Source organism: Marmota monax, unplaced genomic scaffold (assembly GCF_021218885.2).
Source record: "Marmota monax isolate L192 unplaced genomic scaffold, Marmota_monax_Labrador192_F-V1.1 WCK01_AAM20220418_F8-fsc00051, whole genome shotgun sequence".
In the NCBI taxonomy this organism is placed as follows: Eukaryota; Metazoa; Chordata; class Mammalia; order Rodentia; family Sciuridae; genus Marmota; species Marmota monax.
This window is the reverse complement of record NW_026695202.1, coordinates 778964-794090: the sequence shown is the minus strand read 5'-3', so window position 1 is coordinate 794090 and position 15127 is coordinate 778964. Positions and strand designations below refer to the sequence as shown.

Here is a 15127-nt window from a genome sequence, read left to right as displayed (position 1 = left end):
TTTAATAATGTTTAAAGTCCAGAAAGGGAATTCTTCACCTTTCAGCTTATAACAGAGACACTCTGAAGAGTCTGTCTTTGGTTAAAATAAACATTTGTTCGTTTGGTTGTGTTTTGTGTTTTTGATTTTCGTTATGCTGGGGATTGAATCCAGAGCCTTGCACATGCTAGGCAAACGTCTACCATTGAGCTGTACACCCAGACCCTGAGTGTGTGTGTGTGTGTGTGTGTGTGTGTTATGGGGGATTGAATGTTGGGGCACTTCACCACTGAGCTACATCCCCACACCCTTTTTATGGTTTATTTTGACAGAGGGTCTCATTAAGTTACTGATAGTCTTGCTAAATTGCTGAGTTTGGCCTCCAACTTACTATCCTCCTGCCTCAGCCTCCTGAGTTACTGGGATTACAGGTATGCACCACCATGCTTGGCTCTAAATTTACTTCTTAATGCAGTTCTGGGCTTCCAGAAATTAATGGAACCATTTCAGGGGGAAAATAAAAGCTGAAAGAATAATAGTAAGCAATAGGCAACCATGAAATACCAAAATTGGAATCAGAAAATAAGCACTGTAGAGTAGGACTTATATACCTGATATTTACACATTAAACTTGGATTCTTGAAAAAAGTCCTATTAATAAATGTACATCTGAAGGAAACAACATCTCTCTGGAAGAAAGTACTTGAAGTTTAAGCTCTCAGGACTGCCAGACAATTAAGATTAGATAACATGGGCACAGTGGCACACTCCCGTTAAGCCCAGTGACTTGGGATGTTGAGGCAAGTTCAAGGACACGCTCAGCAACTTAGTAAGACCCTGTATCAAAAAATAAAAAGGGCTGGTGAAGTAGCTACGTGTGTGTGTGTAAGCATGCTAGCCAGAATAATCGGAAACAACAGAACTAAATCTCACTAAAGACTTTAGATGTTACACTTAACACAGAATGAAATGTTTAAATAGGAGGAAGTTGGACTCTCCTAATGAGCAAGCAACAAGAAGCCATTATAAAATGAGTTAGAAGAGATTCAAAACTAACCAAGCAAAACTGGAAAAAAATAAATAAAACATTGTTAGAAATGAATCAGTGGAAATATCTAATAAAAGGCTCAATTCATTTGAATGGAAAAACGAGTGATCTGGAAGACATAAAGAAAATAGCTCCATTGTGGTGAAAGATACAGGGGAATGCAAACTATGAAAGGGAAGTTTATGGTTAGGTTATTTGCAACTCATTTCATTTCTTAGCAAAGTAAGAATAGAAGGCAAACTTTCAAAAGGGGAAAACATAAATCCACATACAGCATGGTCATTGTTAACAGAAACTTTAGATGCATGTCCTTTAAAATGGAGACAAAGACAAGAATGTCCAATATTTGTGCTTCTATTTACTGATACAAGAGATCCTGGTCAGTACAGTCAGAAAAGGAAAAAAATAAGAATTATAAAGCAAGAAACCAAAGTGTGATTAGTCACAGATATTATTATAAAACCCCAGACTCTACAATCAAGTTATCAGAAATAATAGAGAGTTTCGCAAGATTAATATCAGAAATCAATTACAATTTTACATAGCAACAATTAGAAAAAATATCAAAAATATAATTTATAAATCAATCCAATAAAATATGCAAAACCTGCATAGAGAAAAAAATTAACTTTATTGAATGATATTTCTGAAGTCCTAAAAATAGAAAATATACTATATTCAACAATAGTGAGATTCAGAAATCCCAGCGAGTTATTTTTCATGGATGTTGAATAAACCCATCTTAAAATTACTTGAAAAATTCAAGTATACTCAGGATACCTGTGAGGATAAAGTAAGGTATGAGACTTGCCCAGTGAGACATGAAAGTATTAATAAAATTGGAACAATGAAAACTGTGGTTTTGGCACATGGACGTGGGTAGACTGGCCAGGAAAACAGGCTAACAAAAAAGGCTCCTGAACATTCCAAAACTTACCTTGATTTGATGATCACATGTTTATGTATTGAACTATCACACTATGCCCCATAAATATCTACAATTATTATAAGTCAACAGAAATATTGGCCAAAAAAAAGACTATCAATAAATGATGATGGGACAATAGTTTCTATGTGAAGGAAAAAAGAAGTAATTTGATCCCTATCTGACATAGGGCACAAAGATTAATTTAGATGAACAAAGACATAAAAAAAAGTCTTAAAATTTTACTGAAAATATAGAGGAATATTTTTATAACTTCAGGGAAACAATAAATTTCTTTTAAAAGATGCCAAAAAAGGAGCGCTGGATTTGTTGCTCTGTGCACTTGCCTAGCACACGTGAGGCTCTGGGTTCAATCCTCAGCACCACATAACAATAAATAAATAAAATAAAGGTACTGTGTCCATCCAAACTACAACTACAAAATAAAAATAAAAAAAAAAACAGAAAAAGTTGTGGAGATTAATATTCAGCATAAAGACCTACAAATCAGTAAGAAACAAATTAACATCCAGTTGAAAAATGGGCAAGAAACCTAAGTCAACATTTTAAGGAGACAAGGAGATGCCTACTAGGCATTAGAGGAGCTTAATCTCATGAGTGATTAGAAAAATATTTAGACCCGAAAAAACATCATTTTTATATCCACTAGAATGGCAAAAATGGCAAAAAAAAAAAAAAAGAAAAAGAAAAAAATAAAGAAATCCGACAATGCAGAGTAAAGAGGAGGAATACGTTTGACAGGGATACATTTTGTTGGTTGCAATACAATTGGAAACAATTGAGGGTCCCTTTGTATCACCAGGCGCGACGGTGACCTCACTTAGTGATACTCTGTAAACAGTAGAGCCCGTTGCTCCCCTCCACAGCGAAGGTCATGAACTTGGACCACACGAATTCATGAAGCAGTTCACATTTTTATGTTAATAAAATAATAAAATAAAAAATTTAATAAAGTTGTCCTTGTGTTGAAATATTTCTAAAAAAAAAATAGGTCACGCAAGAAATCAGAATGTTCAATCAGCTTTGGAAATAACTCAGATGTATACTGACAAGAAAATCCATGGAAAAATCGTGGAAGAGTGGGGTTTTGTTTTTGTTTCTGCTCTGCACAAACGAAACTAAGCCCCGTTGTTCAAGGGCAGGTACATTTGGTAACAAAAGTTAGCAAATGGGAGGAGTTGAACGTTCAGCACGCCCCGCGGGTAACTTTCGCACCTCTCACAAGTGGCGGGAAAGGGGAGTGAGAGAAAGGGGCGGGCTGAGGCCGGTAGGCTTTCCTGAGGAGAATCCGTGAATCAACTTCGGTGAAGTTGTACTTCACAAAGTAGGTGATGTGTTCATCTGTTTCATAGTTCGCACTGTCTCTTCACATTTTTGAGATTAAATAAATTTAAAATGTAGAAACTGGAAGGCGCCAAGCCTCAAGCGCGGGCTAAAACGTGGGCGTGGCGAACGTGCCCGCGAGCGATCGCCCTGTGGAGGGGGGGGTGGACTCGTCTCCGAGAACGCATGCGCCCGGCGTTCAGCCAATCAGCGAGGCGCCTGGCTGAGGCGAGACTTGTTTTTCTCCCGCTCGAATAGCAAATTGCCTCAGAAAGGTTTTCTGGCGGCGACGACGACGAAGCAGCAAAGTTCTCAGGTGAGGAGCCAGGATAGGGGAGGCCTGAGCGTTTAAGGTCACTGGTCAGAGGAGTCTAGTAACGTGATGGGGCCACTGAGGTTTATTTAGGTGTAAGGAGGGGTGGGATTTGTCGGCTTGGGGGTTCCTGCGGGCCGAGGCTACTCTTGCTTTTGAGGTGAATCCCCATTGGCGTTACCTGGGGCCTCCGACGGGAAGATGGGGCCGGGTTCCCACCGAGGGCAGAGCCTGGGGCAGGCGCGGGTGGGTGGAGGGCAGGTGGCGGAGCCGCGTCTGGGGCCGGGTTTATGGGGAGCGCGGCTGGGGCCTGCCTCCGCTTTCTTGCTCCTGCGCGCCCCAAACCCGTTAAAAACTAGGGCAGGGAACTGGGACTCCTTCATTTCCCCTTCCTTCGTTTTCCCTCCATATGTATGTCCTATGTATGTTGTAGAGGTTTCATAGAATTTTCCTAGTCCCGCTTGGACTTTTTTTGGTGGTGGGTGGGTGGGTGGGGGGACCGGGGATTGAACTCAGGGACACGGCCTCTGAGCCACATCCCCAGCCCTGTTCTGTATTTAATTAGAGACAGGGTCTCACCGAGTGGCTGAGTGCCGCGCCATTGCTGAGGCTGGGGTGAACTCGCGGTCCTCCTGCCTCAGCCTCCCGAGCCGCTGGGATTACAGGTGTGCGCCACCGGCGCCCGGCCTTGCTGTTTGCTTGGTTTGGGTTTTTTGCGGGACTGAGGATGGAATCCGGGGCGAGCGCTCCAGCGCTGAGCGATACCCTCGGCCCCAGTCCCATGGAACTCCTCTGGGAGATGAGTGTTGCCATGAACTAAGTCTGGCATGATCTGTCTTGCCAGCAACCGTGATTCCACTTTGAGACTGAGATGTGGAATAGATTTGCCCAGATTCAGATTTTTGCCCAGGGGCTCAAATTCAGATCTCACAATCCTCATGGGCATAGCACTTTTGGAGTCGGGGTTGACGCCATCATTATGTTCTTGATCCTTTTTGGTACCAGGGATTGGAACTCAGGGGTACTAGACCACTGAGTCACATCCCCAGCCCTATTTTGCATTTTATTTAGTGACAGAGTCTCACTGAGTTGCTTAGCACCACGCCATTGCTGAGGCTGGCTGTATCTTGCGATCCTCCTGTCTTAACTTCCCAAGCCTCAGGGATTACAGGTTTGTACCACTGTGCCCCACTCTGTTTTTCCTTTTTAACCAACAAATGTCAATAGGTTAACTTTGGACCAACGGAATGTACTAGGAAACGGGTAACATTTTAAATTTTATCAGTTGGTTTAAATGATGCTTTTGGAATGGGTTTGAAAGACTTGTCTTTTTTTTTTTAAGTCTGAAGACATCTAATCTAAATATGGTACCTTCTGTAAGAAAGCATTCTGGGAAATCTGGGAAACAATCAGTGGAGGATCAGCTTGTAAGAGCCTTTGACTTTGAGAAAGAAGATAAAGATCTGAGTGGTTCAGAGGAGGATGTTGCTGAAGGTACTGTATAACTAAAGCTGGACAGTTATGATGTCCTGTGGTTCATTTGTTTTGAATCTACTTTATTTAAAACTAATAAAATTTTGTTAAGCATTTTCATGTGCTTTGTTTCTCCTTTGAATCCTAATACTCCTGTATCAGACTTAAAAAAATTTACATAGCATCTCTTGTCTTTGCCATCATTATTCCCAACTTGTCCATGAATAGTACACTGCTTATTATGTATGACCTTACCCCAGGAAGACTTGAAAGATTGGTCCTATAAAATAGTTCTGAAACTTGATTTAATTTTACCCAACCTGCAGAGAAAGTACTGTTTATATATCTACTTTTAAAATTATATTGGCAAAATGCTTAAAAGACTCACAAATGAAAATTATGTCATTAAAATTTACCAAAGTAGCATACGTAATATCAAAAATGTTTTCCTTTTTCGTCAATACAGGAAAGACCCCAGCAATTGATAAGCATGGGAAGAAAAGGCCTTCTGCAGGAATAGTTGAAGATATGGGGTAACATTCAAAATAAGAAAAATTGGCTTTGGTTGTCTGACAAGTATTGTATGTAAAATACTTGGCTGTGATATTTCTTCCAAAATAAGTATGATATTTTATAGATCTTTAATTAAAAGTTTATTTTATTTTATTTTTTTCCTGCTGGGGTTGAACTTAGGCACTTGCTAGTCAAAAATGCTCTGACACTGAGTTACATTCCCCATCTCTAAAAGTTTTTTAAGTGTAATTTCTTTACAGGGGTGAAGTACAGAACATGCTGGAAAAATTTGGAGGTATGTTTTTGGAGATTTTCATTTAAAGAAAATTATTTAAAACCACATAGTAATTTGTACAATAGAAAATGTTAATCAGCGACCTACGCAACTATTATTTCTTTGCTCACATTTGGGATTTTGCATAACCAAGTGTGATTTAGTTTCATTAATTTCCTTACTTAACCTTTTTCACCATGTGAGAATGATGCTTTTAGACATGTGTAAGCTTTAATGGAATTTTAGGCGGGGGGAAGAATGGGAAAAGTATATACTTCTTTGTAATTTAAGATTGAGTAACACGTGTACATAGTACATATCTATATATCTGTATGTACATCAGTTTTTCATTTACTCTATATTTTAGAACTCTTTCTGTGTTCCTTTCTTTTGGGAGGATTATAAATTGAAGGCTCTAAAATAACTATTGTTATTTTTACATTAATAAACTGCAGTTGAAAATGAAAAACAATTTTGCTAGCCATTAAGACATTTATAATCGGATCCAAAATTTTTAAGTTTTTTTTTATGTTAAATATCAGTTACAGGGAAATTTAAGGGAAAATATTCTTTAAAATGAGTCAATATTTGGCTTCTCAGAAGGATCATTCATACAATCAAATCTTTTTTTTTAATATGTGTTTTGTTCGGTGACAGTTCACTGTTTTACAAATGTATTATTTTGGATGCTAAAATTATAAAATATTTATATGTAGTACAGCGCCGTCATGATTACTGAGTGATAACTGTTTGTGGTAGATCCATAGTATTATTTGAAGTATTAAATTTTATGAATTGCAGTGCTTAGTGGTAAAATGTCTATAAGAAAACTCCATGAAAGCATTTATTTAAAGTATTCTTAAATGAATTCATCTATTAAACTAAGATTTTTTTTCTATCTTTGGTCTTTGTTTCTTTTAATAAAAAATATACTTAATAGTGTCATTAACTATATTTTAACATAATTTTTTTATTTGTTATCCTTTTTTAATTAGGCTTTTTAAAATTAGGTTTATAATAGATTATTTTCATGTGTTTTATATAATGAGTTCTAATAATGATTCAGCCAAGTGTGTCCTTTTTTAGCTTTTATTAAAATATTTTCTCGTGAGGAAATTGAAGTCTATCCTGTCCTTTGTTTTATTAGCTCTTTTTTTTCTATCACCCCTAAATTTAAAAATTATTTTCACTTAGGAAAATCAGAATTGGGATGAGGCTGGGGAATCCTTTATCCAAAATGCCTGGGACCATAAATGTTTCAGATTTCAGAGTTTCTTGGATTTTGAAATATTTGCACAGACTTACTAGTCTGAAATCTAAAATCCTGAATGCTCAAAAATATAAAACTTTTTGTATATTATGTTGGTATTTTAAATTTAATTTTAAATATCTCTTTAATATTTTAATGAACTTTACCCATAATTATAGTTACTTAGATATGTGGGAACAAAATAATTTTCTCCAATATTCAATTTTAATGAATGTTTCTTTCAATATAGCTGACATTAACAAAGCTCTTCTTGCCAAGAGAAAAAGATTAGAAATGTATACCAAGGCTTCTTTCAAAACCAGTAACCAGAAAATTGAACATGTTTGGAAAACACAGCAGGAGCAAAGGTAAGGTTGCTGGGTTTTTAAGGTCACATTCTTATCACTTAGTATATATTGTACAGTCACTTATGAAAAGTAGTATTATGATCTTCTATTTTTTGGAGAGTCTAGTGAAAATATATTTGGCTTGATTTTTCCTCTAAGCAAGTAGTCCTATAACCTCATGCCTTCATAGAATTGATAACTGCTTCTTAGCAGTGAGTGAACATTACATTTTTTGTTGCTATTTTTAGATATACAATAATAAGAGTGTATTTTGATATGTTTTACATACATGGAATATAACTTCCCATTATTATGGGTGTATATGATGTAGAATTACACTGGTCATGTATTCGTACATGAACACAGGAAAGTTATGTCGGGTGTAAATTACTTTTTTCTCCTTCCAGATAACAAATGAGGTTTTTTAAATTATAAAAATAATGCACATTCACTCCAGAAATATACTAGTTAAGTAAAAGGTAAATATCATAGAAATTATTAGTTATCTTATAGTTAACTATGTTTGACAATGTAAGAAGAGGTCAATTTTATATTGTAAATATTTTTTATATTTTCACTGATTTAACTAATCCTTTGTACAAAATCTTTCCTGTGCCAAAATGGAGAAAAAAGTCAAATGACATGTTTCTATTTAGAAATGTTTTAATCTGTTTAACATATCAATATGTACATTCAGTACGGGAAAATGAAAAATAAACTCTTTGGAGAGCAAATAAATTTTTCTGGAAAATTTATATAAATGATAAAATTTTCAATAGCTAAAGTATGTGAGAGGACTTTGTTTTAGCTTATTAGGAAAAAAATTCTGGAATCAGTATGAATCTAATTTTACTTTTTGGTTTCCTATCAGAATATTTAAGTTGCTTTGATTTCCTTCTTTTTTATGTAGGATAAAAATACACCAACTCAATATTGTCTTGCATGTTTTTTTTTTCCTATTGGCATGAAGTGTGACAGCATTCATTATTATGTTTTACAGACAGAAGCTTAACCAAGAATATTCTCAGCAATTTATGACTCTGTTTCAGCAGTGGGATATAGATTTGCAGAAAGCTGAGGAACAAGAAGAAAAACTAGCTGTTGGTATCATTATTAGCTCTTCAATTAATTTATTATAACCAAGTCTCAAGTATCAGTAGAGAATCTAGCTTTGTATTAGGCCCATGGAACTAAACCAGATTCCATTTCTCATTATTGGCTGTGTTTTTTAAAGATGCTGAACTGCAAACCACAGAATAGGAATATATTATACTCACAAAAGCCATTAGCCATCTTACATTGGTTGGAATTCTTGATTTTCCAGTGACAAAAATTTGTTAAAGGACAAAAGAAGGATTATTGGATAATATAAATGAAAATCAGTGTAGTTTAGATTCAGGCATACCTGATGGGGATAGGAAAGGGTTGCTTATGTAGTGCAACTTGGGACTATTGCCAAACCTTAGTGGGTTCATCTTGATAGATTTTTTGTTGTTGTTGTTGTTCAATTCTAGACTTACTACAAATTTTTAAAATAATCTCGTAACTGCAGTGGATTGAGATAATCTTTCTCGCTAGCTCTGGCAGAAAGTTCTGGAGGAATATCCTGATTTAGTAGTTCATTCCTGAGCTAATCACTATAGTCAGAATATAGTTTACTCTTAATTTTTTTTCTCTTCTTAATCTGAGATGCTGGAGATTGAACCCTTGGTCAGTACATGCAAGGCAAAGCATTCTGTCACTGAGCTGCAGCCCCCACCCAGATAGTTGACTCTTAATGTGTTATAGGAGATAGAAGTCAGTCCTGCTCAAATACTTTGCATTAATTGCTCTTTCAACTTATCCTTTCATTGTTTGTAATTATCAAACATTCCTTAAGAGCTAAGGTATTGACTTGGGAGCTGGTTAACTCAGTTTGGGAAATGTTAAATTTGAAATGCACATGAAATGTCTAAGGAGAGGTTGAATACGTCACTGGTATATTAGTCTGGAGTTCAGGAGAGAGAGGCTAAAGATACAAAGTTGAGTATTAGTTTAAAGACAGTTTTTAAGCCATGAAAACTAGATGAGATAAAGTCATGATTGTAAATTATAAATTTTACTTGAATGTTTAGTGTTCTGGAAGTAAGGGAGAACCCACAAAGGAAACTCCATTATGTTTGAGCTAATATCTAATGTGTAAACCACTCTACACCAAATAAAGCAAGCTTTTAAAGAAGGAAACAGGATTACTTTTGTTACATGCTGCTTACAGGCCAAATAGGGTGGATTTGGCAATGTGGAAGACCATTGGTGTCCTGGATCAGAATGATTTTGGTAGAAAAGTGAGGGCAAAAATCTGATTAAAATGAGTACAAGACAGAATGGCAAAGAAATAAGATGACCTGAGGAGAAAAATAGGGTGTTTTTTTTTTTTTTGTTGTTGTTGTTCTTTTTGTTTTTAAGATAAGAGAAGTGGCAACATGTCTGTGTATTGACAGGAATAATTTAGAGGGACAAATTTAAAATAACAGAAAGAGGGAAGCATTTGCTGAATTCTTGAGAATGGCTGGGACATGTGAAGAAGTTGGCCTTACGCACAAGGATAGTTCATCCTTCAAAACAAAAGGGAATGCAGAGTATCTTGAGCATAAATTAATGTAGGTGGACAGTTGATATTGTAATGGGAAACTGATAAAGTTCTCTTTAGATTTCTTTTATTTCTTTAATAAGATAATCAGATGGTGAAAGTCTTGCTTCTAGATAGAGTAGCTAGAGAGTTGAATTTTTCAGGGTTGAGGTTTAACCAATTAAGTGTGACAAAGAGTCAGAAAGGGGCAAGGTATATATGTAAAGGAGTAATTATAATAATTGTCCATATAATTTAAGCTGGGAAAGAGGAAAGTTAGGACAACAGGAATAGGAATGACAGTGAAAATAGGTAGAATTAATGGATTTAGTTTCCTGATATATTATTGAACTGTATTACTAAAGAGAGTAAGCTTGAATGTTGAGGTGGCGATCAAATACTGGGATGTGTGGAGAAACAGTTATGCATATGCAGTGTACCTGGACTCTGGAAAAATACAGTTTGAGATCAAATCCTGGTTTGAGCAATTGGTACCTGTGAAACTATGGACAAATTATTTAACTTTAAGTCTTAGTTTCCTCAACTCTAAAGTGACTCATGAGTACCTATCTATCTCACAGGATTAAATGAGTTCATATAAGTTTGAACACAAAGTTAATATATATTTTGTTTGCCATTATCAATACTATAGAAAGGTCCTATCATTGATAAAGGCAAAATCTAGTGTATAAGTATGTAAGTGAATGGCTAAAATAGGGAAGACAAAAATCATTGGTGGAGGATAGGTTAAGGAACTGAAAGACCACCATTATGGAAGATCATCCATGTGGATATTGAAATTACCTAGAATAATACATGTCTTGAGCATTAAGATTTCCTACTCATTGACTGGTAAGATTATTATAATTATTCCATATTAGCAATAAACACAAATGATCTAAACTCTGTCATAATAGTTATTGAAACAAAAACTTAAAACTACCAACTTATGAACTATTCTTTTCAAGTGCAATATGGAATTATTTTTTGCTAAGTTTAAAACTTCAGGGCTGGGGACATATCTCAGAGGTAAAATGTCTGTCTAACTAACATGTGTGAAGCCCTAGGTTTGATCCCCAGCACTGAAAACAAACAAAATAATTTACCAAATTGTTATTACCACAGTTTTTTCTTTTTATGATTATAGAATATGTTTCGACAACAACAAAAGGTTTTTCAACAATCTAGAATTGTTCAGAATCAGAGACTGAAAACAATTAGACAACTATATGAGCAGTTCATAAAGGTAAATGTTGTACATTTTGTAACAATACAGTCTTAAAAAACAATATACTTATGGAAATAGAAAATAATTCTTTTGTTTCCAAACTTACGGGGAAAGTATTTTGCTAATGCATTTAAAATTTTTACCTTTTCATTTTGAACTCATTTCTGACAAGTGACAATATATATCTTTACTTTAGGATTCTGTTTTATGGTGATTATTCAAGACAGAAATGGTAAATTGGGAATTTTACCTGGAAATATACTTATGTATCAAATCCACATAATTAACATTTAAGTCATTATTCTCTGTTTAACTGTTTCTACATAGTCTTTATTAAATAGAAAAGATCCAATTGAAATTAATATTTATTTTCAGATGTACATATAAGTATGGCATATTTGCTTTTAGAATTTATTGCAGTAATCAAAAATGAATTTATATTCCAACTTCTAAGAGATAGGCAAGATAGCTTAAGAATAAAAATTTGTGGATTGAAATTATTTACTGACAATTGTGCAAGTTGTGATCTAAATAGTAAAATAGTTTTAAAAATGCAAAAGTTACTTTTAAAATTAAAAGCATTTTCACGTAGAGAACTTGCTTTCTCTAATGCTCCCTGAGAATAAAATTTGTTAATTGGTATGAAGGTTTGATAAAACTAGAAAATATTTTTTCTAAATGTTATAATTAAACATTACTACCTAGGATAGGAACTTCAGTATACTCTGACTCCTCCACCTCCTTTATCTTTCACATTCATTTATAACTAGGATCTTGTAATTTTTCTTCATCAGTGGTTCTTTCTTTTAATTCCCACTGTTATTACCTTAGTTCGGGGCCTTATCACTTTTTGGTTTTACCATTAAAACTCTTTAACTGATTTCTCTGTTCTCCAGGCCATCCTTCATAAGTCTTCCATGTTATTTTTCTAAAAAAAAAAAAAAATATCTTTCCTACTGAAAAATCTACATTTCCCATTCTACATTCTTAGGTCTTTGAGATCCCTGTCATGACTCTTTTTAAGTTTCATGTACTTTATTACTTCTACCCCTCTACATAATTGCTTTCTCTGAACCCACTCACTGTATGTCCATGCTTTTGCTTATATTCTCCCCCTAGAATACTTTATTTATTGAAATTTTACTTTTTTGCCAAATAAATTGGATTCAATCCCCATTTTCTTTGATATAGCCTGAGTAAGCTACATTTCCATTCCTGTTATAAAGCTTTTGTGTTATTTTTGTTTATATGTTTCTTCTCTTTGGAATAAAGAAGCAACCATGCATTATTTATTTTTAAATTTCTCCACAGCACTTAACATAGTACTTTTTACATAGTAGGCACTAGGATAACTGTTGAGTAAATCGTAAAGAGTTAAAATGTAAGTTGTTTTAAGAGTTCATACTATAGATCATTTTTTTCTCTCTAGTGAATTCATGTCACATTGACTATTGGTCATAATTAGTAGGTTATAACCTGATGTTTGAGAAACTTATTAGAAATTTTCAAAATTATGGTATTATACTGATGGTACCTTTCCTTTTTTTCTCCACTTTTACATTAATAGTTCTTTAACCCATTATTTCCAGTAAAGTATACTACTATTGTATCTTCTGAAATTGTATTTGATTCATATCTGATTTATTTTACTTTTTCATACTAGGAATTTTGATCTTCATGTATTACTTAGAATGTATTTTTAGTTGGAATAAATATAATTAACATTATTTTTTTGACAATTTTCCAAGTTTAGAAATTGAGGTAAAAAGTTATGGTCTAAAACTGAAGTAACCTTTTGTGTTTTAGAGCTTGGAGGACTTGGAGAAGAATCATGATAATCTACTTACTGGTACACAAAGTGAACTTAAAAAAGAAATGGCTATGTTGCAAAAAAAAATTATGATGGAAACTGTAAGTCAATATATTTCAAATTGAAAAAATAAGGGTTGGTGTAAGCACTGAAATATTTTATTTGCTGAAATTGTATAACACTTAACTAAAAATTAAACAAATGTTTAATATCTCCTTTCATGAAACAGCAGCAGCAAGAGATGGCAAGTGTTCGAAAGTCTCTTCAGTCCATGTTATTCTGATGACTCTTTGAAGAAAGAACTTGAACCTAAGTAATATGATACAATTATAACATTAGCTAAAAGTCATGTAAGTCTTTAGAGTAGTTCAGAAATTCAAGTTTAAATTAAAACAAGTTTAATCAGTAGCTTATTTAAGTGTAAGTCCTCCCTTCCTGCAAACTTCCAAAAAAATTGCAACAGTTATGTGAAGTACCAGCTATTCCTAAATTATATGTATCAAGCTTTCAGCTCTGAAGTTGTAATTGTGAATTTTTCTATCACTTTTATTAGTATTAATAAAGATACTGAATTTAGATTTAGGCTTCAGTGTATTTGTTAGTCACAAATGTACAAAGTACAAGTATAAAGATTACATTGTTCTTTATTCCTTTTTTTTTTTGAGGTCTTGCTCTGTTGCCCAAGCTTGTCTCAAACTCCTGGGTTCATGTGTTCCTTCCCCCTTACCTGAATTAGCTGGGAGTACAGGCCTATGCCACCACATGTGGCTTACATTGTTCTTAAGAAAAAAACCACAAAATCTGTTTTACATATACATTCTTTTCTATATACTATTACATAGCCAATTCTAATGAAAATAAGATTTCAAGAGAAATCTATTCTATTGGCATATAAAGTATATTAAAAGAATTTAAATTTGTGTCCTAGAATAAATTAAACTGCTAAAATCATTAATATAACGGCAAGATTTATAAATATTAGGTGTTTTTTTGCAAGTGGGGGGGCACTGGGAATTGAACTTGGGAACTAGACCACTGAGCCACATATACAGCCCTTTTTTGTATTTTATTTAGAAACAGGGTCTCAGTTTCTGAGCACCTTGCTGTTGCTGAGGCTGGCTTTGAACTCACACCCTCTTGCCTCAACCTCCAGAGCCGCTGGGATTACAGGCATGTGACAACCAACCCAGCCTATAAATATTAGGTTTTAAGATTTTAAAAACCTGCATTTGTGAGTGTGTCATTTCCACGAAGACATCAAAATATCAGGTAATTCGGCTTGGTCCACAATTGACACATTTTCTTAGTAATAATTAAGAGTATGTCATTAACATAACTAATTAAGTATATTATGACTTCAAAGATAATTTTACCCGGTATATCTTTTTAGTTTTAATATCAATAAAAATGTGGAATTGATTTTACATTCATTTCAAACCTGAACAAGTTATTTTTTATACCTTGTCTTTTAAAATACACATTCTTTAAATAGAAAAACTTAAGGAACATTTGTGGGTTTTTTGATTTGTTTGTTTTTGTACAGAGGATTGAACCCAAAGGCACTCCCCAGACCATTTTTAAATGCTTATTTTGAGACAGGGTCTCCCTAAGTTGCAGGGGCTATCCTGGAACTCAAGATTCTCCTGCCTCAGCCTCCTGAATCTCTGGGATTACAGGCTTATGCCATAGTGCCTGGCTGAAATGCTTGATTTAACAAATATTAAATTGTTTCAACATTTGTTTGAAATAAGTCAGTTAAAACTCTTTTTTCTTGCTGAAATTACTTCCAGTGAACCATCCAGGCAAAAAATGATATGTCCATTAGAAGTAAAGGAATGACTTTCTCATGCTTTTCCATTTTAAATTCTAACTTTTGCCTCTATAACCCACCCTTATGTTACTTCTAAGGTCTTTCAGGTTTTTAAAAGCAAGTCTATACAAATTATCGTGTTTTTTTACTGTGATAATTTATACAAAGAAATTAATGCTCCCACCATTAGGAAATATTCGACAATA

General features: G+C 34.3%; 2 protein-coding genes across 5 annotated transcripts in view; one reads left to right on the top strand and one right to left on the bottom strand.

Annotated features, from left to right (window-relative positions):
* Window positions 1-3514: 3514 nt before the first annotated feature.
* Sycp3 (synaptonemal complex protein 3) lies at window positions 3515-13687 on the top strand. 2 transcript variants are annotated; one of them, XM_058574190.1, is made up of 8 exons: window positions 3515-3612; window positions 4952-5103; window positions 5549-5615; window positions 5856-5890; window positions 7369-7486; window positions 8466-8565; window positions 11221-11319; window positions 13108-13687. In XM_058574190.1, the coding sequence occupies exons 2-8, from the start codon at window positions 4974-4976 to the stop codon at window positions 13234-13236; spliced, it is 678 nt and encodes a 225-aa protein (XP_058430173.1). In that variant the 5' UTR covers window positions 3515-3612; window positions 4952-4973; the 3' UTR covers window positions 13237-13687. The 2 variants fall into 2 exon arrangements, with proteins under 2 accessions (XP_058430173.1, XP_058430174.1); XM_058574191.1 differs by lacking the exon at window positions 3515-3612 and having other exon boundaries at window positions 4951-5103; window positions 13108-13212; window positions 13341-13687.
* Chpt1 (choline phosphotransferase 1) overlaps window positions 13248-15127 on the bottom strand; it is a 32829-nt gene continuing 30949 nt past the window's right edge. For all 3 annotated transcript variants that reach the window (XR_006848537.2, XR_006848536.2, XM_046429411.2), the window contains exon 9: window positions 13248-13420. Coding sequence is in view for 1 of the 3 variants with exons in the window: in XM_046429411.2 (XP_046285367.1) it covers window positions 13376-13420 (45 nt within the window). In the remaining 2 variants the exon portion in view is untranslated. The remainder of the gene's footprint in view (window positions 13421-15127) is intronic.